The sequence below is a fragment of the Gymnogyps californianus genome, chromosome 17 (assembly GCF_018139145.2).
Source record: "Gymnogyps californianus isolate 813 chromosome 17, ASM1813914v2, whole genome shotgun sequence".
NCBI lineage: Eukaryota > Metazoa > Chordata > Aves > Accipitriformes > Cathartidae > Gymnogyps > Gymnogyps californianus.
The window spans coordinates 13664496-13683005 of record NC_059487.1 but is presented as its reverse complement, the minus strand read 5'-3'; the positions used below and the strand labels follow the sequence as shown (position 1 = coordinate 13683005).

The following is an 18510-nucleotide window of genomic DNA, read 5'->3' as shown; positions in this document are numbered from 1 at the left end:
TTCCCTCCCAGCCCCTCTCCCCACATACAGATTTTTAAAAACAAAAGAAAAACAACTAAACTATTTACAGTATGGGGGGTATAGAGGAAACAAATTAAACATGCCCATCTGTTAAGCTTCATTATATGGACTCCCATCCCTAGTTTAATGAAAACATCCCATAGTGTTCCACCACAGTCTACTAGTGTACAGAGAACTGTTTGCGTTTGGTACTACCTATGAGCGAGGTACAAACCGAGGCAGGAAGTCAGAGCTTCAGATCTCCTCCCCAGACAGTCAACCACTGCCAAAAACTCTTGATTCTGCGCGCACGAGCGGAGGCACTTGCCACCCCTGTCCCGCTGAGGACATGGCACGCTGTCCCCCCACACTGCCCCGACCCAGTAAGGAGCTCCACGCCCCTGAGGAACGCCCAGCACCCTTCCGCCGGAGGGAGTCACGGTTCTGTGTAAACCTGCAGTACCTCCACATTAGTACCAGCTGACAAACAGTTGTACAGTCATTTACACTACTACATGATCAACGATCCAGTATTCCCAAGTGACAATATACATAACTCCTCAGCACCAGGAATCCATTCTTCCAGATACCCAGGTGCTACTTCACACCTGCTGCCGAGAACAGTGAGACCAGCAGCACCAAAGAATCCATTTGGTTACTCAGAACAAACACATTATAGCTGGTTTATTTCAAGTGAGCTTTGGTTCCATGTTAAAGTAGCATGATTTATCTTCTTCAGGGTTCAGAAAAGGAGTCTGACTTTAAGCTTAGACTATAGCAGCCTTTGAGAGACCCAGAAAGAAGAACCATGTAAGTTAGTCTGCACTTAAAAAAAAAAACACAAACAAAAAAAGACACCCTGAAGAAGGTACCCCTGAACACATTCCCTCTTCCAAAGAATATTCCAGCTGACAGCTGCTGGTCCAAAATAAGTCCAGAATATAAGCAGTAGTACATGAAGTTCTGTCGCTTGAGCTGAGACAGTAAACAATATGAACCATTTTCCCACATTAGTGCAGCAGTTGGTTGTTTTCTTTCTATATACAGTTTCATCCTCTCAGGAAAGATGTTAGAACCTATTCAGAAAAACAGATAGAATTAGATTTGATCTCATGGGGATCTTCTCCCAAGAAAAAGAAAAGCAGTGAAGTTCACACCCATGTATCAACTGAAGCGCTTAGCTAGAGCCTCGGCTCAAACAAGCAGCTCCTGCTTTCTCAGACAGAAGGCTAGCCCAAGAAATCAACACAACAATCAACGTGTTAAAGAACATGTTAAAACCACTCCTATTTCCTTCTACCACTTAGAAGGCTAGATCAGATACAGCAAGGAACAATTCTTGATATATCCATGAGACTGGAGAGCAAAAGAGGTTGCACAGACAGTTCAGGCAAGGAAGAGACAAACCTGGCTCAGAGACAGTATTTATTCTTGCTAAAAAACTTGCCTCTGAAGTTACACTCTGCCAGTACCAGCTCTGTGAGTGGTTTGGTTTCGCCTTGCTGCTCCGCTACCCCTTCCACCTCGAAATCCACCACGAAAGCTGCGGCCACGAAGGAACCGTCCAGACACTCCAAATGTCTCTGTATTGAGCTTCCTTTCTTCGGCCCACGTGGTACGCCTAGAACTGAACAAGGCTGCATTCAGATTTAACATAAACATTAAATAGCCACCAACTCATTTAGCTAGGAAGCTAAGCACCCTATTTTGTTGATCTAAACTGCAACAAGAACCAGCTGCAGCGTACACATGCTCACTAACTCAATTCCTCTGCTAAGCATGGATTTGAAAGTGACAGCTGTTGGCTTTTGTAAGCTACTTTCACACTGGAAAACTAAAGATGGGCCTAGAAAAGGGCCGAATACGGTCTTACTAGCATTTCAAACCCTGTCCTGTTTTCCTGGAAGCTACAGACCCTTGACTCCAGCGAAGCCTCTCCAGAAACCCGGGAAGCCCTGTCACAACTGAGGTTCAGCTACTGAGGTAGCTCCACAGCACCAGTGTGTTTCTTCCTTAGCAGAGCCTGCCTAGCCCGGAACACCTTCCGGCGAGCACCTGGAAGAAAGCTTTGCTAAAGGGAAGCAGAAACATTTCCAAGGGAATTTCACATACTGACACTAAATGGATGTCTGACTTCACCAGGCAGTTGATAACATCAGTGTCAGCAGCAAAAGATGAAGCTTTCTTTTAATATTCCCAACGTTTAACTTAATGCATTTCCACAGACAGACCTGACCTCCTCTCTGCCCAAACTCCAGGCTTGGCTTGCTCCTGTCTGCAAGCTGCAGCATCTTCAGCACAGCATGACCCTGATGCAGCCTCCCACAAATGAGATAAGAAATTTGTTTAAAATCAATGGGTTCAAAGTCAGTACTGGGAAACAGAACTGGAAATTCCTGTATCATAGTTGAGGCAAGTGTATCAGTCGAAATCCTTGCTTTTTGTTTGATCCCACTGCAGGAAGCTTAGTTAATAACACTCGTGAGCCATCAAATGCATGGCAATACTCCCTTCTAAAGATTGTTTTGCTGACTTTCTTGCATTCTAAGATTTTTAAAGAATTAAACCACGTGACATAGATTATGTCTAGAATTCTATGGCTAAAATTGCATTAAAAAGCAAGCTTTTAGAAAACACTCACCTAGATTTCAGTTCTGAAGAAATGTTGTCAAAGAAAGACTTGGATTTATCATAATAGCAGTTGGGTCCCAGAAGGTCCTCCTCTGCATTACTGTCATTGTTTTGAGTTGCCACTCCAGGGTCCCCCTTTTCTTCCCCCGTCTCTGCTTTGTCATCTGAAGATAACAAAACATGTGACACTTCCTTGATGCATACTGAAGAGCCATCTGTTCTCTTGCTCCCTCAAACAAGATCCGAGATGCTGCCACATGTAATCATGCAGTTTCTCAGAACAAGTTTGTCTATGCAGTGTTTACTACTAGCTCAGCAATTCGTATTTAATGAAGTCACAAACCTTTAAAGTTTAGTTTCTTCTTGAATTCTTTATCAAGTTCCTCTCTGTTGAATTGTGCATTTGCACTTTCAAAGTCAAAGTCACCTTCAAACTTTATTGTATTTTCCTTCACAGTAGTTGGTCTGTTTTGTCCTCTAGAACGGTTTCTGGTTCTCCTGTTTCCTGAAAGCAGGAGAGTTTAAACACTTGGTAATGCACAGGGAGGTTAAATGACTTGCTCAAGACCAGAGGAAACCAGGGTTAGAACTCAGGAGTTTCTGGCTTCCAGTCCTGTGGTTAGGCCACACCTCTTTGAAAGTAACTTTGAACTTGGCTGTAGAAGACATTACAGCAACACTTCAACTTTCTGAAAAGCATTCCTGGATGTCAGTCTTACCATTAAGACAGAGTATACCCAACAAGACAGAGTATACCCAACTTTCCTTCCAGTGTCAGGAGAGGAAATCAGAACAAGTACTACACCAAGAAAAAGTGGAGGGAAGCAGGGAACACTATCTTTCCTGTCTGCTATTCATCTGTAAGCATGGCACTGTAATTAGTCTACAAACCTGTCATGATGGCGAAGAGGAGCAGGTCACTGGTTTCAGAAAATCCACCCAAGACTCATCTACCCACAAAGGGAGCTTGTATTCTGTATAGTTTCTGGGTTCCAACTGAGATGCTATCAACTCCTTTTTGGAAAAGCTACAACCCCTTCTACAGTGCTGCCCTCAGGCAAATTAATTTGAAGACCTGAGAGTCTGAAGTTTTGTTTCGTGCCTTTTCTTATTTTGCTGGGGGAGAAATATCGGTTTGAATTTAATTTCACTTTCTTTTGACCTGTGCTTAAACTGCAGTCTTGAGATAAGAACTCTGCTCTATGGAAGCAAGGGCTCCGTAGTTCCTCTCAGTTATAAGAGCTCTGGAAATTCTTAAACAGGCTGCCCTTCCCAGTAAAAATACTTCAGGCTTCAGAGAAGTCTAGTTGCTGCTGCCAACTCATAGCATCAATTTTTATAACATACCTTCAAGTTTTCTAGAAAAGACACTAGAATTCTGTCCTTGGAGCATTCTGAACTTCTGTGACTCCCGAACTTATTTTGTCACGGAAGTATCTCTGGATGCCCAAAGCCTTATCAAGCTTTATTTTGCTCTCAATCTTCTGCCTGATAATCCTTCACTGAAGGTAACAATATTTGCCTTTATATGCTACCGTGACTGTTTAGTGTCAGGTTAACCTACCCGATCTTCTCCTTTGAGGTCTTCTGTTTTCATCATTCACCTGTCCTTGGGTTTGCACAGGTGCTGCCTGAACGGTATCTACTGAACAAGAAGGATGAACTTAATAAAGGAGCACAAGAACAAAACCAAAACAGTTTAGTCTTGCTATGTACCTTTGAAGGATGCTTCAAAACGGCACTTTAAAGATGAAGTGGTGCATACATACCGTTTGTCTTACTGTTGCCCTGTGGAACCTGCCGTCCATTGCGCTGAACCCCTGGAGTTACTTTCACTGGCGGTGGCTTTTGTGAATTCATGTTGTCAACTGGGCCAGTCTGAACAGCCTGCTCTACCATGGGGCTTTTGCGGACTGGGTGAACAGAAGGAAAGCCAGCACCTGGAAAAAACCCCAATGACTAAGTGCCTCTCAGAAAATGTGCCAACGCTATCCAAACCCTACCCACCTCTATGGAGAAACCGTTTTGTCAAGAATTACTCAAAGCCTTGAGTGTTTATCATTACACGCTATATTTAAGTGGCATATACACTAGGTAAGGCACTACTGCCATACAAGTTGTGGCTCTCCAATCCAAAGCCTTAAAATCAGGAAGTCTACCCATTTATTTCTTAAACCGTTAGACACACATTAGATAAGCAAGCCAGGTCAGTCTTAGACAGTTTATACCAAAATCTAGTTTGTAGGTGTATCCTTCATTATGTAGGATTTTACTTTACACAATACTTTAAATCTGAAGCAAAAATCCACCATCTTGAAACTGCTCAAGAAAGTTTCCCCACTTTGTCAAAAAAGTTTTGCAGCAAACGCTTAACCACCTCAACTATATCCCATTTTGTAAGCCGCTTTTAGAAGTCCTTCAACTTCATTGCTTATTGTTAGCTTTCAGACAAAGAAAACCTGAAACCAGACCAGGATCTCAAAGTTACCCTTTTAAATTCCTTCTTGGTCAAGGCCAAAGTGTTACCAAGACTTCTGTTGCTCTTCCATCCAGGCTTATTTATTCACACTACAAAACATGTAAATACTTTTCATGGTTTGGTATACCTTACACCAATTATATTAAAAAGTGACAGTCTTCAGTACGCAGAAGAAACACTGCATTCTAGATTTAATTAGAAGTTTTGGAGTACTACAGGTTTATGTAGTTATGCATAAGAACTGCTTGGAAGCGAACTTTAACTGAATATACTTAAAGAGCAAGAAAAGTGAAAAGCCGAAGAGTACACACAGACCAAGCCACTGACACTTCTGGGTCACCCAAGTCCACATGAGATAGACCCAGTAGGTAACACCATGCAGGTTCCCAGTTAATGTACACCTGGAAAACTTGCAAGGAAGACAGACATATCCTAAGGATTATTCAGTAGGACAAAGCTGCTGTGCAAGTTTAACATGAGAAAGTTTCAAAGCTTAGCCAGAATATTGAGAAAGTACGTACAGATAGATGGCCAAAACCAGAGAGTAAGTAAAAACAGTTTCATGCCAACACAAGCATACATGCTTAAGTTAAAACCAGATGAAACTAATTACCATGTTTAAATGCAGGCTGCACCTGGTCTCTCTGCTCTGAGGATGGTCAGTCTAGTGTCTCTACTCAATCTCCTTTAAAAGTTTTTACACATAGAAGCAAGCACCCAGAACTACGTTATATCAGCTTACCACAACTCAGAAATTGCTTACTGTTAGTCATGCTTTACTAATTGGGAGTCTTGACAAGGTAATATGCCCCATCATGCATGAAATCTATCCTGATATTTCCTCAATTACAGCAATGCTCCTGAATTTTCTATTAACCTATGTCCCTAACAGCAAAGCCACCCACAGTTTAAGCAGTGTGCTTGTCTTTCCAGGAAAGACTAATTAATTCCTCACCCAGTCTCTAAGGTGACACATGTTCCTGGATAGGATGCAGCACACCAACATCCCTAAGCCTCATCCCTCTCCTGATACTTACACAAGAGGATCCGCTGTCCTGTACTTTTTCTTTCTCCTGTCTCTCTAATTGATACTTCTAGGACAGGAGGAATACTTCATCTAATGAAAGGCAAAAATAGCTGAGAACAAACTAGTTCTACTAGCATTCCCCATATAAGTACTATCATTCTAGGAGGGGTTAACAAGAACAGAGTGTTTTGCAAGTGCCATGCAGTTCTTCCAAATATTTGGAGTCCTCAAACTGCTGTTACCCTTGGAAGAGAGCTGATGGGGCTCTGAAGACATGTCAGGCTCTGAAACAGGTTGTGGAGACGGAGAAGAACTAGGGCTGGAAGCAGCTGCTGATGCTGGAGGGCTTACCAATTTCTCTAAAGAGATAGAGGGAAGAAGAGAAAGCAAAGATATATGGATAAGATACAAGGTAGTGAAACATCTGAAGGACTTGGAAAGAGATACAAGAATCTCTAGAACAGCATTAGAGCAGCTTATTTACAGTCCTCTCTGGGAATACAAGTTTTTTTTCATGTGATGTATATGTAAGGTATGTTAGGTTAGAAATGAACTGGCCTCAACTGTTAGGTATTCACAATACTTTCAGAAAGAAACTTTAGCTATTTAGTTTGTGTCTTTCCTTCATGTGTGTCTGTGCATGTAAGTGAAACGCAGGCCTCCTTGCAATAAGATCATTGCACAAAGTTGTTAACTACTTATTCACTGCTTGTTGCAGCCTGACACTTGGCAAGGAATTCGGTATTAGTTACTGTTATTTGGTTTCACAGTAGCTGCACACAAGGACTGTACCTTTATTCTAGCAAGTAAAGTTTTTACTTACCTAAACCTAACGAAGCTGCGTACTGCTGGCTAAGTAAAGAGCTGGCAGCAAGCTGGCTGTAAGGTGGCATACCTCTAAACGGGCTGTAAGGCACATGTGGCTGAAAGGACGATGTAGAGGCAGACCCCAGTGATGACTGTAACAAGACAAAGTACATTTCCATTTACGACATCCAGAAGTCAACTTGCTTTGGCAGTGATTCTCTACTTCATGTACAGCATTACTAAAGCTTAAGTAAATACTGAGAAGGGCTAGTTTACCTCTGATTTTCCTGCATTCTCAGCTAGGTAAACTAACTCCGGCTTTTGTTGACTGAAGTCTTTAATGCTGCCGCTATTTCAAACATTACAACGAAATTCAGGATGCTTCAATCTGAAGATTCCTGGAGACACTTACTGGCCTTCATTCTTATAAGTTTGTACCAAAATCGAGTCTTTCATCACCAATGTTTTATCATAGCTTTCTATCAACACTTCAGGCTAACTTACTTGAACAATGGCAGGATCTTGTGGCAGAGTATGTTGAGCTTTTGGAGGTTCACAGACAGTGATGTCTTTGATGTCACTTCCTCGAAAAATAATGTATTCATAGATTTCTTCTCTTGGAGGAGCAGGTCTGTCTGTGGGCCGGTCTTCAGTACCAAAGGATCGCACTTTAGCATTAGAAAGATTACTGTTAGTCCAGTATTACCATTGCAGCATTGTGTACGTTATTCATGCAATTAAAGAGTACTCTTGTAATACTTGCCAAAAGTAACAAAAAAGGTTACCTCCAGAACCCTGAATCTCCTTATCACACACATCTGTTCCCTCAAATGCCAACTTTTTCAGCAGCCTGCATAAACAGTTTTATTTACATCGAGCTGTGAAGGTAAAGACCATAGACCAGCTGGAGCGAAGAATCCTACTCCAAAACCAAGGATTTCCCTACAGTGCTGTACCGCCATATTCCCCTTCCCTCCCCAGCACCTGCCCCACACAGGCATTCAGCTTGAGACAACTGCCACTGCAACAGACCACAGGAGAGGCCCCAGAAGCAGCAGAGGAAAAATCTTAGAAGGCTTTAGAGCTCAAATTTGCAACTTTGGTTTCATATATTTATTATAGAGGTAAAGTTTTATCAATGACAAGAACTTCCTATTAAAATTCTCTCTCTACTCCATGCCATTGGTTTTATGATTAATATTCCACTGACTACAAAGCAAGCTTTTAGTGATAAATCTAAAACCTCAGCACCTACCGAGGCTTTACTGAGCCCCAGCTATCAGAACACTTGAGCAGGTACTAACCAGTGATGTTACACATCAGAGTGGAAAAAAGGCTGCAATTGACTGTGTGGCAACTACCAGGTACAAGCATAAATTAATTTGAGCCATTAAACAGGAAGAGATCAGACTCAGACTTACTAGGTTTAGCGCAGGAAAATACGTAGCATAGTTACATCAGACACTGACACATGAAGCTTGAAATGGGCTAGAGAATGAGCATGGTCTACACGTATAGAGATGGCCACAAGTTACAGAAGCTCATCAAGTTTATTAGTCTAGTTGTTTTCTGTTTTCATGAAGCTTTGCCAGTTCAGATAAGCACCAGCACATACTGGTTTGATATATGCTTTCTGGTAATAGAAGAATTCTGTATTGGAGTTGCATCAATTGCTTCTAACAGGTTACCACAGAAGTATTCAACCTCTCTGCCAGGACACACCATGATTCCTGCAGTACCTTTACATATTACATCCTTAACAGACTTTTCACAAGCACCTGCCATGTTACACTCTGTGGTGATGTGCCAGCCAGCTGCCACTCCCACTGCACAGCTGGGAAGATATAAGCACAGACAGCCCTGTCACATGGATGATAGGGGACGGGGGGCACCACAGCTTCCCCAGAAAGAGGGCAGCAAAAAGTGGATCCACTCAACCCCAGTGCTGAGCATCCCTGGTATACTATACTGTTACTAACTTATTAGGAGTATTGATGGTTGTAGACAGGGCTACTCATCAAGAGTCCTGTTCTCAGATATGAAAAACTGTATCCAGGTCATTCCTCCCACCAAGCAGCAGTTAGTGCTGCAAGTGGTCTTCACCTCTGTTCAACATGTATGTGAGCTCACAAGGAGCAGTAAGCTCCAGGTACAGCAGGTCAATGCCAGACTTTGTCTCTATCACGTTGATGCTGTTTTAGCACCTCAGCTTACACCTAACTGGAAGGGAATCTTAACTGGTGCAAGGACAAGCTGTCAGTCACTTCCTTGAATGACCATCTTCCATTAGTTACTAGGATATATAACCTCTCCAAGTTATTTTAGACCTCCAGCTGCTGTTTGATCATATTACAGCTGTAACCTAGTCAACTAGAAGCAGATTATAAACTGAAGGCAACACTTGTGGCCTTTTAGACACGAACCGTACCACTGATATCCCTGCTCAAGATTAGATTATTACAGCACACAGCTCATGGCAAGACATACTAAAGCTACCCGGGGACTACTGCAGAATCCCACAGCTAGCTTGGAAAGCACCACATCTTCTCTGAGCACTGGGATCAGCCTGTCAGCTTCCATATGGAGAAACACATGACCTGCAAAGCCCGAAGCTGTTCGGGCAGCCTCTCAGCTGGAGGGTCCCAAGGTTTCTAACTAAAAAGGTGGAAAACTATGTCCTTGTTGTAGACAAAACAGCAGTGAGGGCATTTGAGAGGGCTCTAGGAGTTGAGCATGCCTGCCCCTGCATTTGAAGTGTTTAACGGTTTCTGGCACATCACAAAGCACAGCTTTAAGTTTCTGCAGAGGTCCAAAGGGCTGTCTCCCATGAAGAGTTACAGTGACTATTGTTTACAGATGAACAGGAAATCAATCCCACACGGCACTGCAGCTAGTGTTTTACAACACAGTTTGTACTCATGTGTAGGGCTCTGTTGAGCTAGACCTCTGAAGGGTCAGGAAGCATAACAAGAGTGACTGGATGTCTGGAAAGCAGAGCTTACGTGGATATTTCTTGCTCAAAAACTCTAGTTTCTTCAGACTTCTACAAAAGGGGGAGTAAGTTTCTGGTGTTCGCTGCTGACAGGACAATAATGGGCTTAAGCTTCCTTTGTTTGCAATTTAAGTTTAGCATCTAACAAGACAGACAACTTTCTTGCGGGGCTTAATTAAGCACATGGAATCTCCTTATCCAGTGTTTAAGATATTGTGCATGTGTTGAGATTTAACAGGAACCAAATACAAATCAATTGAAGTTAGCCCTGCTTCGAGTAAGCGGCTGAACCAGATTCCTTCCTGAGGTCTCTTTCTACCTAAATTTTTCTTCATATCACTCGGATGATAAAAGTCAAGAGAATAGCACTTACATTACATACTGAAGTTGTCTGAACCTTAAACAGTGGCATCTAGGGCTTAATAATAATTTACTAGCTAGCTGGACAACTTCAACTGCATGTCAGTAATTCATGGTTCTTCTAACGCTTCAAAGATCAAGTGTTTCAAACTGCTGGCCCCCTAAGCACAGGGTTGATATTGCTGTCACCAACTTCAACATTGTTGCTATGTTCATAATTCTGACACTAATTTTGACATAAGGTCTCTAAATTTAAAAAACCCTCCGAGCTAAAATGAAAAGCAAGGTTTGTACTGTAAAGTTTATAGAGCAGCACTTTAAGTGGGGAAAAACGTATTCTCCATCTATTGTAACAGCTACTTCTTAGGCATTCCAGTTCATCAAAACTGAACACTAGGAGACCAATAAATACAAGAACTGCCAGAAATCTTATACAGAGCATGCACTTTCTCACACCATAAAGCACTTTAATCACATATGCCTTTGAAACACACCACTTAAGCTCTGAAGTAGCAAGTGCTATGTGGAAGCCAGAACTATGTGAGAAACCATTTCTACTTGCTGCTGGGTAAAGACCTTCCTGGACATACAGTAAAGGAACTGCATCCTTCCTGCAACCTCTCAATTATTTTGAGTGAAACACTAACATAAATAGCTCCATTTGTATGTTTAACAAACAGCTATGTCCCTAGAGAAAAAGTGGATTTGTGAAAACCCACATTTTTAACTTCAGAATACACACTAATAGGTGTCAAATGCTCATGTCCAGCATCACATAAAAATCATTATACTGAATAAATACTGTGGCACAGGCTGCCTCAAGGAGAGCTGAGAATCAGGCAAGTCAGTGTCTCGTGCCAGCAGACAGTCTTTCAAAACAAAAGATGTTTGGTTTGTGGACAATCCTGATGGGTTGCTGAAGGCAACAAAGAAGGTGTGAACTTCCCAGAACAGGGAAGGACAAAACTGAGGGAAAGAAAAAGCTGATGCACATTAGCTGGAGTAGCCAAACTGGACATTAAAAGCAGTACAGAAATAAGATCTTGTTTGAGAGACTAAGCAAGACAGGACAGGTTTTTCTGAGAGTAAATTCAGGAGTTCCCAGCACAGGTGACAATTGATCCAAATGACACCATTTAAGTAGAGGATAAAGATCACTATTTCTACAGGGAAACAAGATGCAAAGCCTTGATGAGGAGCCTGCAAGGTAGGAAGAGCCAGACCCACGTGCAGATACCCCACAGCGCTCTGTACATGAGCTCCCATCCTCTTCACCTGAAGAGAGTCCAGTTATTGATCACGAAAGGAACAAAGACACATAAACAGCAACCGTGTTCCTCAGCACTGGCCTGGCACCCTGTTCAAGCCAAGCACTGAGATACTGCCAGGCATCCATGTACAGGCAGGAGAGGTGAACCAAATCACGAACAGCAATGCAGACCACCACCTTTCTGGCTCTGACAATAGTCAGAGGAGCCAGCATTGCTGGCAGCTCTTCTTCCTCTTCAGGGGACTGGTAACTTTCCATGAAAACCAAGGGCTCCTCAGCATCCCGGGCCCTGCCCGCCGCGCCGCCTCGAAGCGCCCCTCCGGGGAGGCACAGCAAGCCCCCGCCACTGCCCGTGCCCGTCCCCGCGTCGTGGAGCGGCCTCGCAAATGCTGACTCACGGAAAGCCAGCAGCGCCGAAGGCACGGGGCTCCAACCCCGCCGCCCCCCAGCTCCCCGCACGCCGCCCCGGCCGCAAGCGCGGAGGAGCCGCGGGCCCCGCCGCAGCCCCTTAAGGCGGGCGGGCTCCGGCCGCCGCTCGCCCAGGCCGGGCTCATTGTTCAGGGGACGGAGGCGATGGGCGAGGCGGGCGGGCCCCCCGCATCCCCTCAGCGAGCGCCGGGCCGTGGCGGCGGCGCCAGAGCCAGCGTAGGCCCGCCCGCGCCCCCCCCCTCCCCCCCCCCCCCCCGCCGCCTCACCCTTGGCCAGCGCCACGGTGGAGTTCTCGGTGTCGATGGTGTAGAGGATGCCCTCATAGCGGATCTGCGCCTTGGAGATGAGGCTGATCTTGCTGCCGATGTAGGGGGTCCCCGAACTCATGGCGGCGGCGCTGGGCCGGGCCGGGCCGGGCCGGGCCGCGCTGAGGGGAGGGAGGAGGCCGCGCGGGTCGCCGCACCGCCGCGCGGAGCCGCCGCGCCCGCCCACGCACACTGCGGAGCCGGGAACCCCGCCGCGCCCGCCTTATATACGGCGGAGGGAGACGGGCTGGGGGGGGGGCCAGGGCGGGGGCGTGCTGCGGCCCCGCCGCGCATGCGCCGCCGCTGCCTGCTATTGACCAGACGGGAGACGGGGTCAGACGCGGAGGGAAGGGAGGGGGGTGAGGAGGGGGGGGAAGCCCGGATCCCGTGTCACGTGACCGGCCCAGGCGAGGGTGCCACGTGCGCTGCGGGCGGGGCGGGGCGAGGCGGGGCGGGACGAGAGCTCGCGCCCTTCCCGCGCTGCACCGCTGCCGCGGCTGAGGGGAGAGGAGAGAGGGGGGCGGGCCCCGCCCGGCGGCGGGTAACGGCAGGGCCGGGCCGGGCCGCCTTGCGTTGCTGACAGTCGAGCCGTGTGTCACTGCCCACTCACCCGTGTGGCACAGATTTTGTCACATAACGCGGAGGGGGGGGGAATCGCCCCCCCGCCCGCCGAGCCGGGCTCTGAGGCGAGCTTTTCCCGCCCTGAGAGCCGCCTGCCGCCTCACCTCACCCCGCTCCCCAGCAGGTCTCCCTGGGGTTCTGCAGCAGAGAGGCTGCTCCAAGGCTTCCCGCAGATGCCTGCTGCCTCAAGCCGCAGCAGCGCTCTGACGAGAGCAGGAATGGCTGCCTCCTGCCCGACCCCTTTTCCTCCCTCCGGTGCCGTGGCAGTTGAAGAGCCTGCTTTCGTGCTGGAAGAGCCCTCGGTGCATGCCGAGGGCCTGCCCCGTGAAGCACACACCGTGCCTTTGTTCAGCAGGCGAGACGGGATGTAGCCGCTGCGCTGATGGCGGCAAGTCACATCGTGGCAGAGGGACCACAATGCTAGGCCGCAGCTGTAGAATGAATCTTTCAGTGCAGCGTCTCCTGGGATTTCTCTGGCTCCCCAGCCATCTGCGGGTCAATGAGAGACAACCGGTAGCATCTGGCAGACATAGTCACAGGAGGTGAAGTCACTAACCAACGTGAGGGTGGATGGGGATCAGGCAGGGCAGTTACGTCTGGGGCAGCAGGTCAGAGTGCACAAATCTCACTAATTTGTGTGACGCAAATGAATAAGATTCAAAACCAGCAGCTGGAGACAATACAGCGGGAGCCGTTGTCTAAGTGTAAAGAGGTTTGCTGGAGCTGCATGTGCCCATGCCTTGGTTACATGTCTTCCATCAGTGACACAACAGTGACACAGTAGTATGCGGTCCACAGGTTTATCCTCATGTCACAACAACGTGCTTCCTTGCGCACCATGGCTCAGAGAGCTGTTCTCCAAAAGCCCCAAGCTGTCCGCCCTGTGACCTTCCGTATTTTATGGTGCTACTGTTCGTGCTGTTTGTACAGCTTGGAGAGCAGATCTCCCTGTCTGAACAGGGAAGATGCCTTCCTTCTCACTCTCTCTTATGGACACAGATGTGCAGTCTTTATCTTGTTAGATTTTCATCGTTCCACCATGGAGAGAGTTGCTAAAAAAAAAAACCAAAGTAAATGATTTCATATATATTAATTGGGCAAACAGTATTTTTTAATAAGAAAGTCAGCCCTTAAAGTCAATCTTTTTAGATTTTTAGCTCAGCCTTAAGTATAACCTATACAGAGCAAGAAAAGATTCCTTTTTTACTGCAGTAAACAGTGCCCTTTAGCAGGCAAATTACTGGTTAGAAACTTCCCTGATGAAAAAACTGATCTGGCTCCCTTGTATGAGGAGTGTCTAGTTAAACAACGTGCAAAAGTTCAAATGGAGAAAAAGTAGGGCGAGAAATAATAAAATGCTCAGTTCGGGGCAGTCACAAATAATTATTTTGAATGGGAAAAATGATGTCAGTATAGGCAATGCAACCAAAGGTAGAGAAGCAGTACTCCCTCTTTTGGTTTATATTCTCCAACTCCACAATATATTTAACTTGATGTTCCTTACTTCCACTCTTAAAATATTTTTTACAAATGGTAAATGGGCCTTCGGGTTTTTCAGTTCAACTCGTTTTTTTCTTTATGCACACCAAAATGTCACTGATTCATAAGCATCTCTAGTTCCAGTATTTTGTTCTGTATTCAGCGAAAGGTATTATGATTGTTTTATCCTTTCACTTCTTTTTAAATACCAGGAAAGAGAAAGGGACAATCACACATACCAATACAGCGATGTGGATCCTGCAGGAAGACTAATTAAAGCAATGTGGAAAAAGAAGAATACACCAAAGTGGCATGATCTATACACTGGTAAGGAGAGATATGCAAACATAGGATTTTAGTTATAATCATCATGGCCATAAATCGACCTGCCTCTGGAAGATACTCTTATTGTAATGAATTTCCTCAGTATCTTTTGTTTGACAACAGTCAGAGATAACAAGTGATCAGCAAGAAGAAATATGACACCTGACATTTTAAATGCCCTGTTAGTGTTATTTATTCTGCTAAAAAATACAGTTCTTCATCCATTAAGTGTTGAAAGGGGGAATGAAAGAGCATCTTTCACTGTGTAAATTCATGACAAGTGTGTGATCCTGGGCATCCCTCATACGAAGAGGGAATATTTGGCTTCATATGAAGAAGCCGATTGCAGTTCATCATGGTACTAGGAAGAAACCTAGCAGAGTTGCACCTCATGATAGCAGCAGACACAGCTTTCACAGAACAGCATTTTGGACCACTGGTAACTGTGGTCTTTGGAGATGGGAGGTAAGGTGCAGTCAGAGTATGTAACTACATATCTAGTTCATTTACAGGAAAACCTATGTTGCCAGAACTAAGGAGACTCCCATGGCAGTTGGAATGCAACTAGTGGCATTTGGGATGATCACCACTGGTATATCTAACGACATTTCATAGCAGTTAAAAGAGAAACCTATGACTTACAGCAATTATGAAAATTTGTGGGGTGTATGATGGTGAGAGAGCACTTATGTGGTGGCTGATGGCCATGTCCATGGCAATGTGAGCTGAACCGACATCTGGCAGAGTTAATGACGGAGGGCAGCTGTTGGAAAGACATCTGTAACAAGCTCAACTGCCAGAAGAAGCGAGCCAGGCACTGGCTGCTGAAGCATCACCTCTTGCACCTGGGGACAGCAGGATATGTTTGCAGTTGGTGGCAAAGAAGAGGAGAGAAAAGAGACTAGCATGGAGAATGGAGGAGGTGAAAGTGGAACAGAGATTTGAATTCGGGTGTGGCAAACAAAACAAATGATACAAAGGAAGGGAGAAACATGCGAGCCCTAGAGGAAGAAACGTTAGAAACACACCAGTAGTTTCAAAGAAAAAAAGTGGTAGCTGCAGGGAAGGAGGGTAAGGTCACCAAGTACAGAACATGATTCTATAGTGGTGCAGGGAATGGGTAGTAGAAAAGAGCCCAGGAATGATGGAGGGACTAGAAAAAGATGGAGAAACTGAAAAGATGCAGGAAAGATGAGAAGGAAAAAAAATGATTCATCTATGTAAGTGTTTTTATTCTAAATAAAGAAAAGCAGAGAAAGTAGAATAAAGAAAAAAATGTGAAGGAAACTAGAATAAAGGGAAGAGAGAGGGAAGGAGAATGGAATAAGGAAATGAAAAGAAAAAATAGAAACACGAGTAAGAAAAAAATTGAAAACTTGGTAACTTTTATTTAGATCATGGGTGCTTCATACAATTAGTTTCTCCATTTCCCACAGTCTAAGAAAAAGAGATACAATGATGTACATAGGAAATAGTACTTCATTACATTAGTTTGTCTTGCATCTCAGGAAAAGGAGTATCTCTTCTGAAAAAAATTCCATCAAAACAATAGCTGTTGTTTTCTTTTTTATTCCAGAAATAAATACAGAGATTGTAATACATGTAATACTGTTCTGCCTCTCTCCCCTTTCTCTTTTTCTCAGTTTTGAGTCTGTGCCTCAGACATTTCAGTTTTGACATCTTTCATTCCACCCCCATATATCAAATTTAAAGTCAGTTTAACTCCTGGATTTAAATGAAATATTTTATAAAATGTCATAGTTTTAGGCTTGTGTGGGATTGGCTTTCTTAATTAGTACCTCGACTGTGTACTTGGTGGAACTGGCATAAATCTGCATTATTCCATTGCATTTCTCAGCAGTCCAAGTGCGTTGCACAGTCAAGACAAAATATATTTTACCAATGAGGATGTGATGGCAGAGAGCTTCAACTTCTCATCCAGACCCACAAAGTTTGTGAGTGTCAAAGCAAGATCACAATTTGGGCATTGCTGTTTATTTCAGTGCTCTAACTGTATGAAATACAAATATAAGAGGAGGAAATGTTCGCGTGAGTTTGGCTGAAAACAAACTTATTATTTTGCACAGATACGCAGTCTTTATAAGGTATGGTGTCAGTATCTGAGATTAAGCTTTACCTATAGAGATTAAAAAAGTAGCATTTTGAATTACCTGCTACATTTAACGGGCTCTTATTCTATACTTTTTAACCAGCTTTATTATAAATACACTCACATTAAAATAGTGTATCTTTATTTTCTTGTTCCATGTACACATTCAATACCACTTTTTGTACTGTAGTCAGTTTACTCTCTTCCCTGATAAATCAGTCATTTTCTATAGGGAAAGACAGTTCTTTGCTGTAACACAAAATGATAATTTCTTTTTGTATTTGTGAAAATCCAATGGTAAAATTACAAAAAAATGCTGGAGAATTTTTCTGTTTGTGTAGCACTTCCATGTGGAAGGTTCAAATCACCATGTGGGGATTCAGATTACCAGTCTGACTACTAAACTCTACATTAACAAGATGAAGTTATCCTGGCTAACTAGGTGGTAATTTATTCACAAATGTGGAACTTGGAAATAATTTTAAGAGATCCTTTCATGAAGACAGGTAAATGGATAATGTATGTGATACAAAAAAGGTTGACGAAGCTGAAGTTTGCAGTTTGGTCACAAAAATTGAAGGATGAAGTCTTACAAGCCAGACCTAGATTCTAAAAAAGGTGTTTAGGCATCTTATCTCCCATTCAAATGAGTAAGAGGATTCAGACCTAAGTTTAGAAATAATTAGGGCATAAAGAGAGATAGTTGTCTATCTAGGACAGTGGGGAGCACTGAACATAGCCTAAAATACAAAGTTCCGTTAGGAAAAATCTCTGACTTTTTTTTTTTTGCTGCATAGGCTGCTTTTTCTTGGGTAGCGTTGCGCTGAAGTGAACTGCAAGCCTCTGTGTATCCTTCTCACAGATGCACTGATGTGAGGGGATGGGATGAAAGTGGGATTTCATAAAGTTTTTTCAGGCATCAAGTGAGCAAAAGGTGGAGTGAAGAGCACGCTGAAAGGCAAATAGGAGATAATAAATGGAGAAAGGAGGCAAAAAAGTGAGGGATGAAATGGTGCAGAGGATTAGTCTGCAAATAAAGATTTTGTAGAGTTTCAGGTTTATGCATTAACTGGGAGAATAAGAATCTGTGTATTTAGCTTCATGCCCAGCTTTCCAAGAGGTTCAAGAGCTGCAGTGATAACCAATGATCTAAATTCACTTCCAGGCTGAAAAGAGTCCAAGTTACAACCAGACTATCACAACTGACCTACTTGGTACACTTGACAGTAGTCTCAGTGGAGAGACTAAGGAGCAGATGGGAGTACAGCCTGATACATCGCTCCGTGGGTCTTTTCAGAACAAAATCATATGTTTTGGAGAGTACAAGTTGTATTCACTGCATACTTCAGACCCCTGGATGTTGCAGACTAGCAAAATTCACCATTCCCGCTACAGAAATCTATCTTTACTAATTGGGTTTGGCTAAAATTCCAGAAGACTCCATAGCAGTGTTTCTTTAAGAGCTCCTCCTTCTCTCTCTGTACTTCTTTCTCTCTCTACAAATTATTGAACACATTCAGGCTATCAGTATTAAGCGCTATTTCATTGGCACTAAGGCTTGAATGGGGTTGAACCGAGACCCTGCTGCCCAGTTCTTGCTGGTGCAAATCGAATCACAGGACAACATACATCATTGGGCTGAGAATATAGAGGAAAGAGCTCCTTTATTAGATGTT

The 18510-nt window shown here is 44.2% G+C and overlaps 1 protein-coding gene across 6 annotated transcripts; it reads right to left on the bottom strand.

Annotated features, from left to right (window-relative positions):
• Nucleotides 1-367: 367 nt before the first annotated feature.
• Nucleotides 368-12433, bottom strand: LSM14B (LSM family member 14B). 6 transcript variants are annotated; one of them, XM_050907349.1, is made up of 10 exons: nucleotides 12262-12433; nucleotides 7449-7612; nucleotides 6961-7096; nucleotides 6380-6496; nucleotides 4401-4571; nucleotides 4196-4276; nucleotides 2975-3136; nucleotides 2642-2795; nucleotides 1448-1627; nucleotides 368-1076 (listed from the first exon to the last, which is right to left on the bottom strand). In XM_050907349.1, exons 1-9 carry the CDS (start codon nucleotides 12380-12382, stop codon nucleotides 1456-1458), a joined length of 1278 nt encoding a protein of 425 aa, XP_050763306.1. In that variant the 5' UTR covers nucleotides 12383-12433; the 3' UTR covers nucleotides 368-1076; nucleotides 1448-1455. The 6 variants fall into 6 exon arrangements, with proteins under 6 accessions (XP_050763306.1, XP_050763307.1, XP_050763308.1 ...); XM_050907350.1 differs by having other exon boundaries at nucleotides 4196-4273; XM_050907351.1 differs by having other exon boundaries at nucleotides 7033-7096.
• Nucleotides 12434-18510: the final 6077 nt, after the last annotated feature.

Coding starts and splice junctions, on each gene's coding strand:
- LSM14B (XM_050907349.1), bottom strand. CDS start 12,382: ATGAGTTCGGGGACCCCCTACATCGGCAGCAAGATCAGCCTCATCTCC. Junction 7,613..12,261: donor CACCGTGGCGCTGGCCAAGG/GTGAGGCGGCGG, acceptor CTAATGCTAAAG/TGCGATCCTTTGGTACTGAA. Junction 6,497..6,960: donor CGCAGCTTCGTTAGGTTTAG/GTAAGTAAAAAC, acceptor CTATCTCTTTAG/AGAAATTGGTAAGCCCTCCA.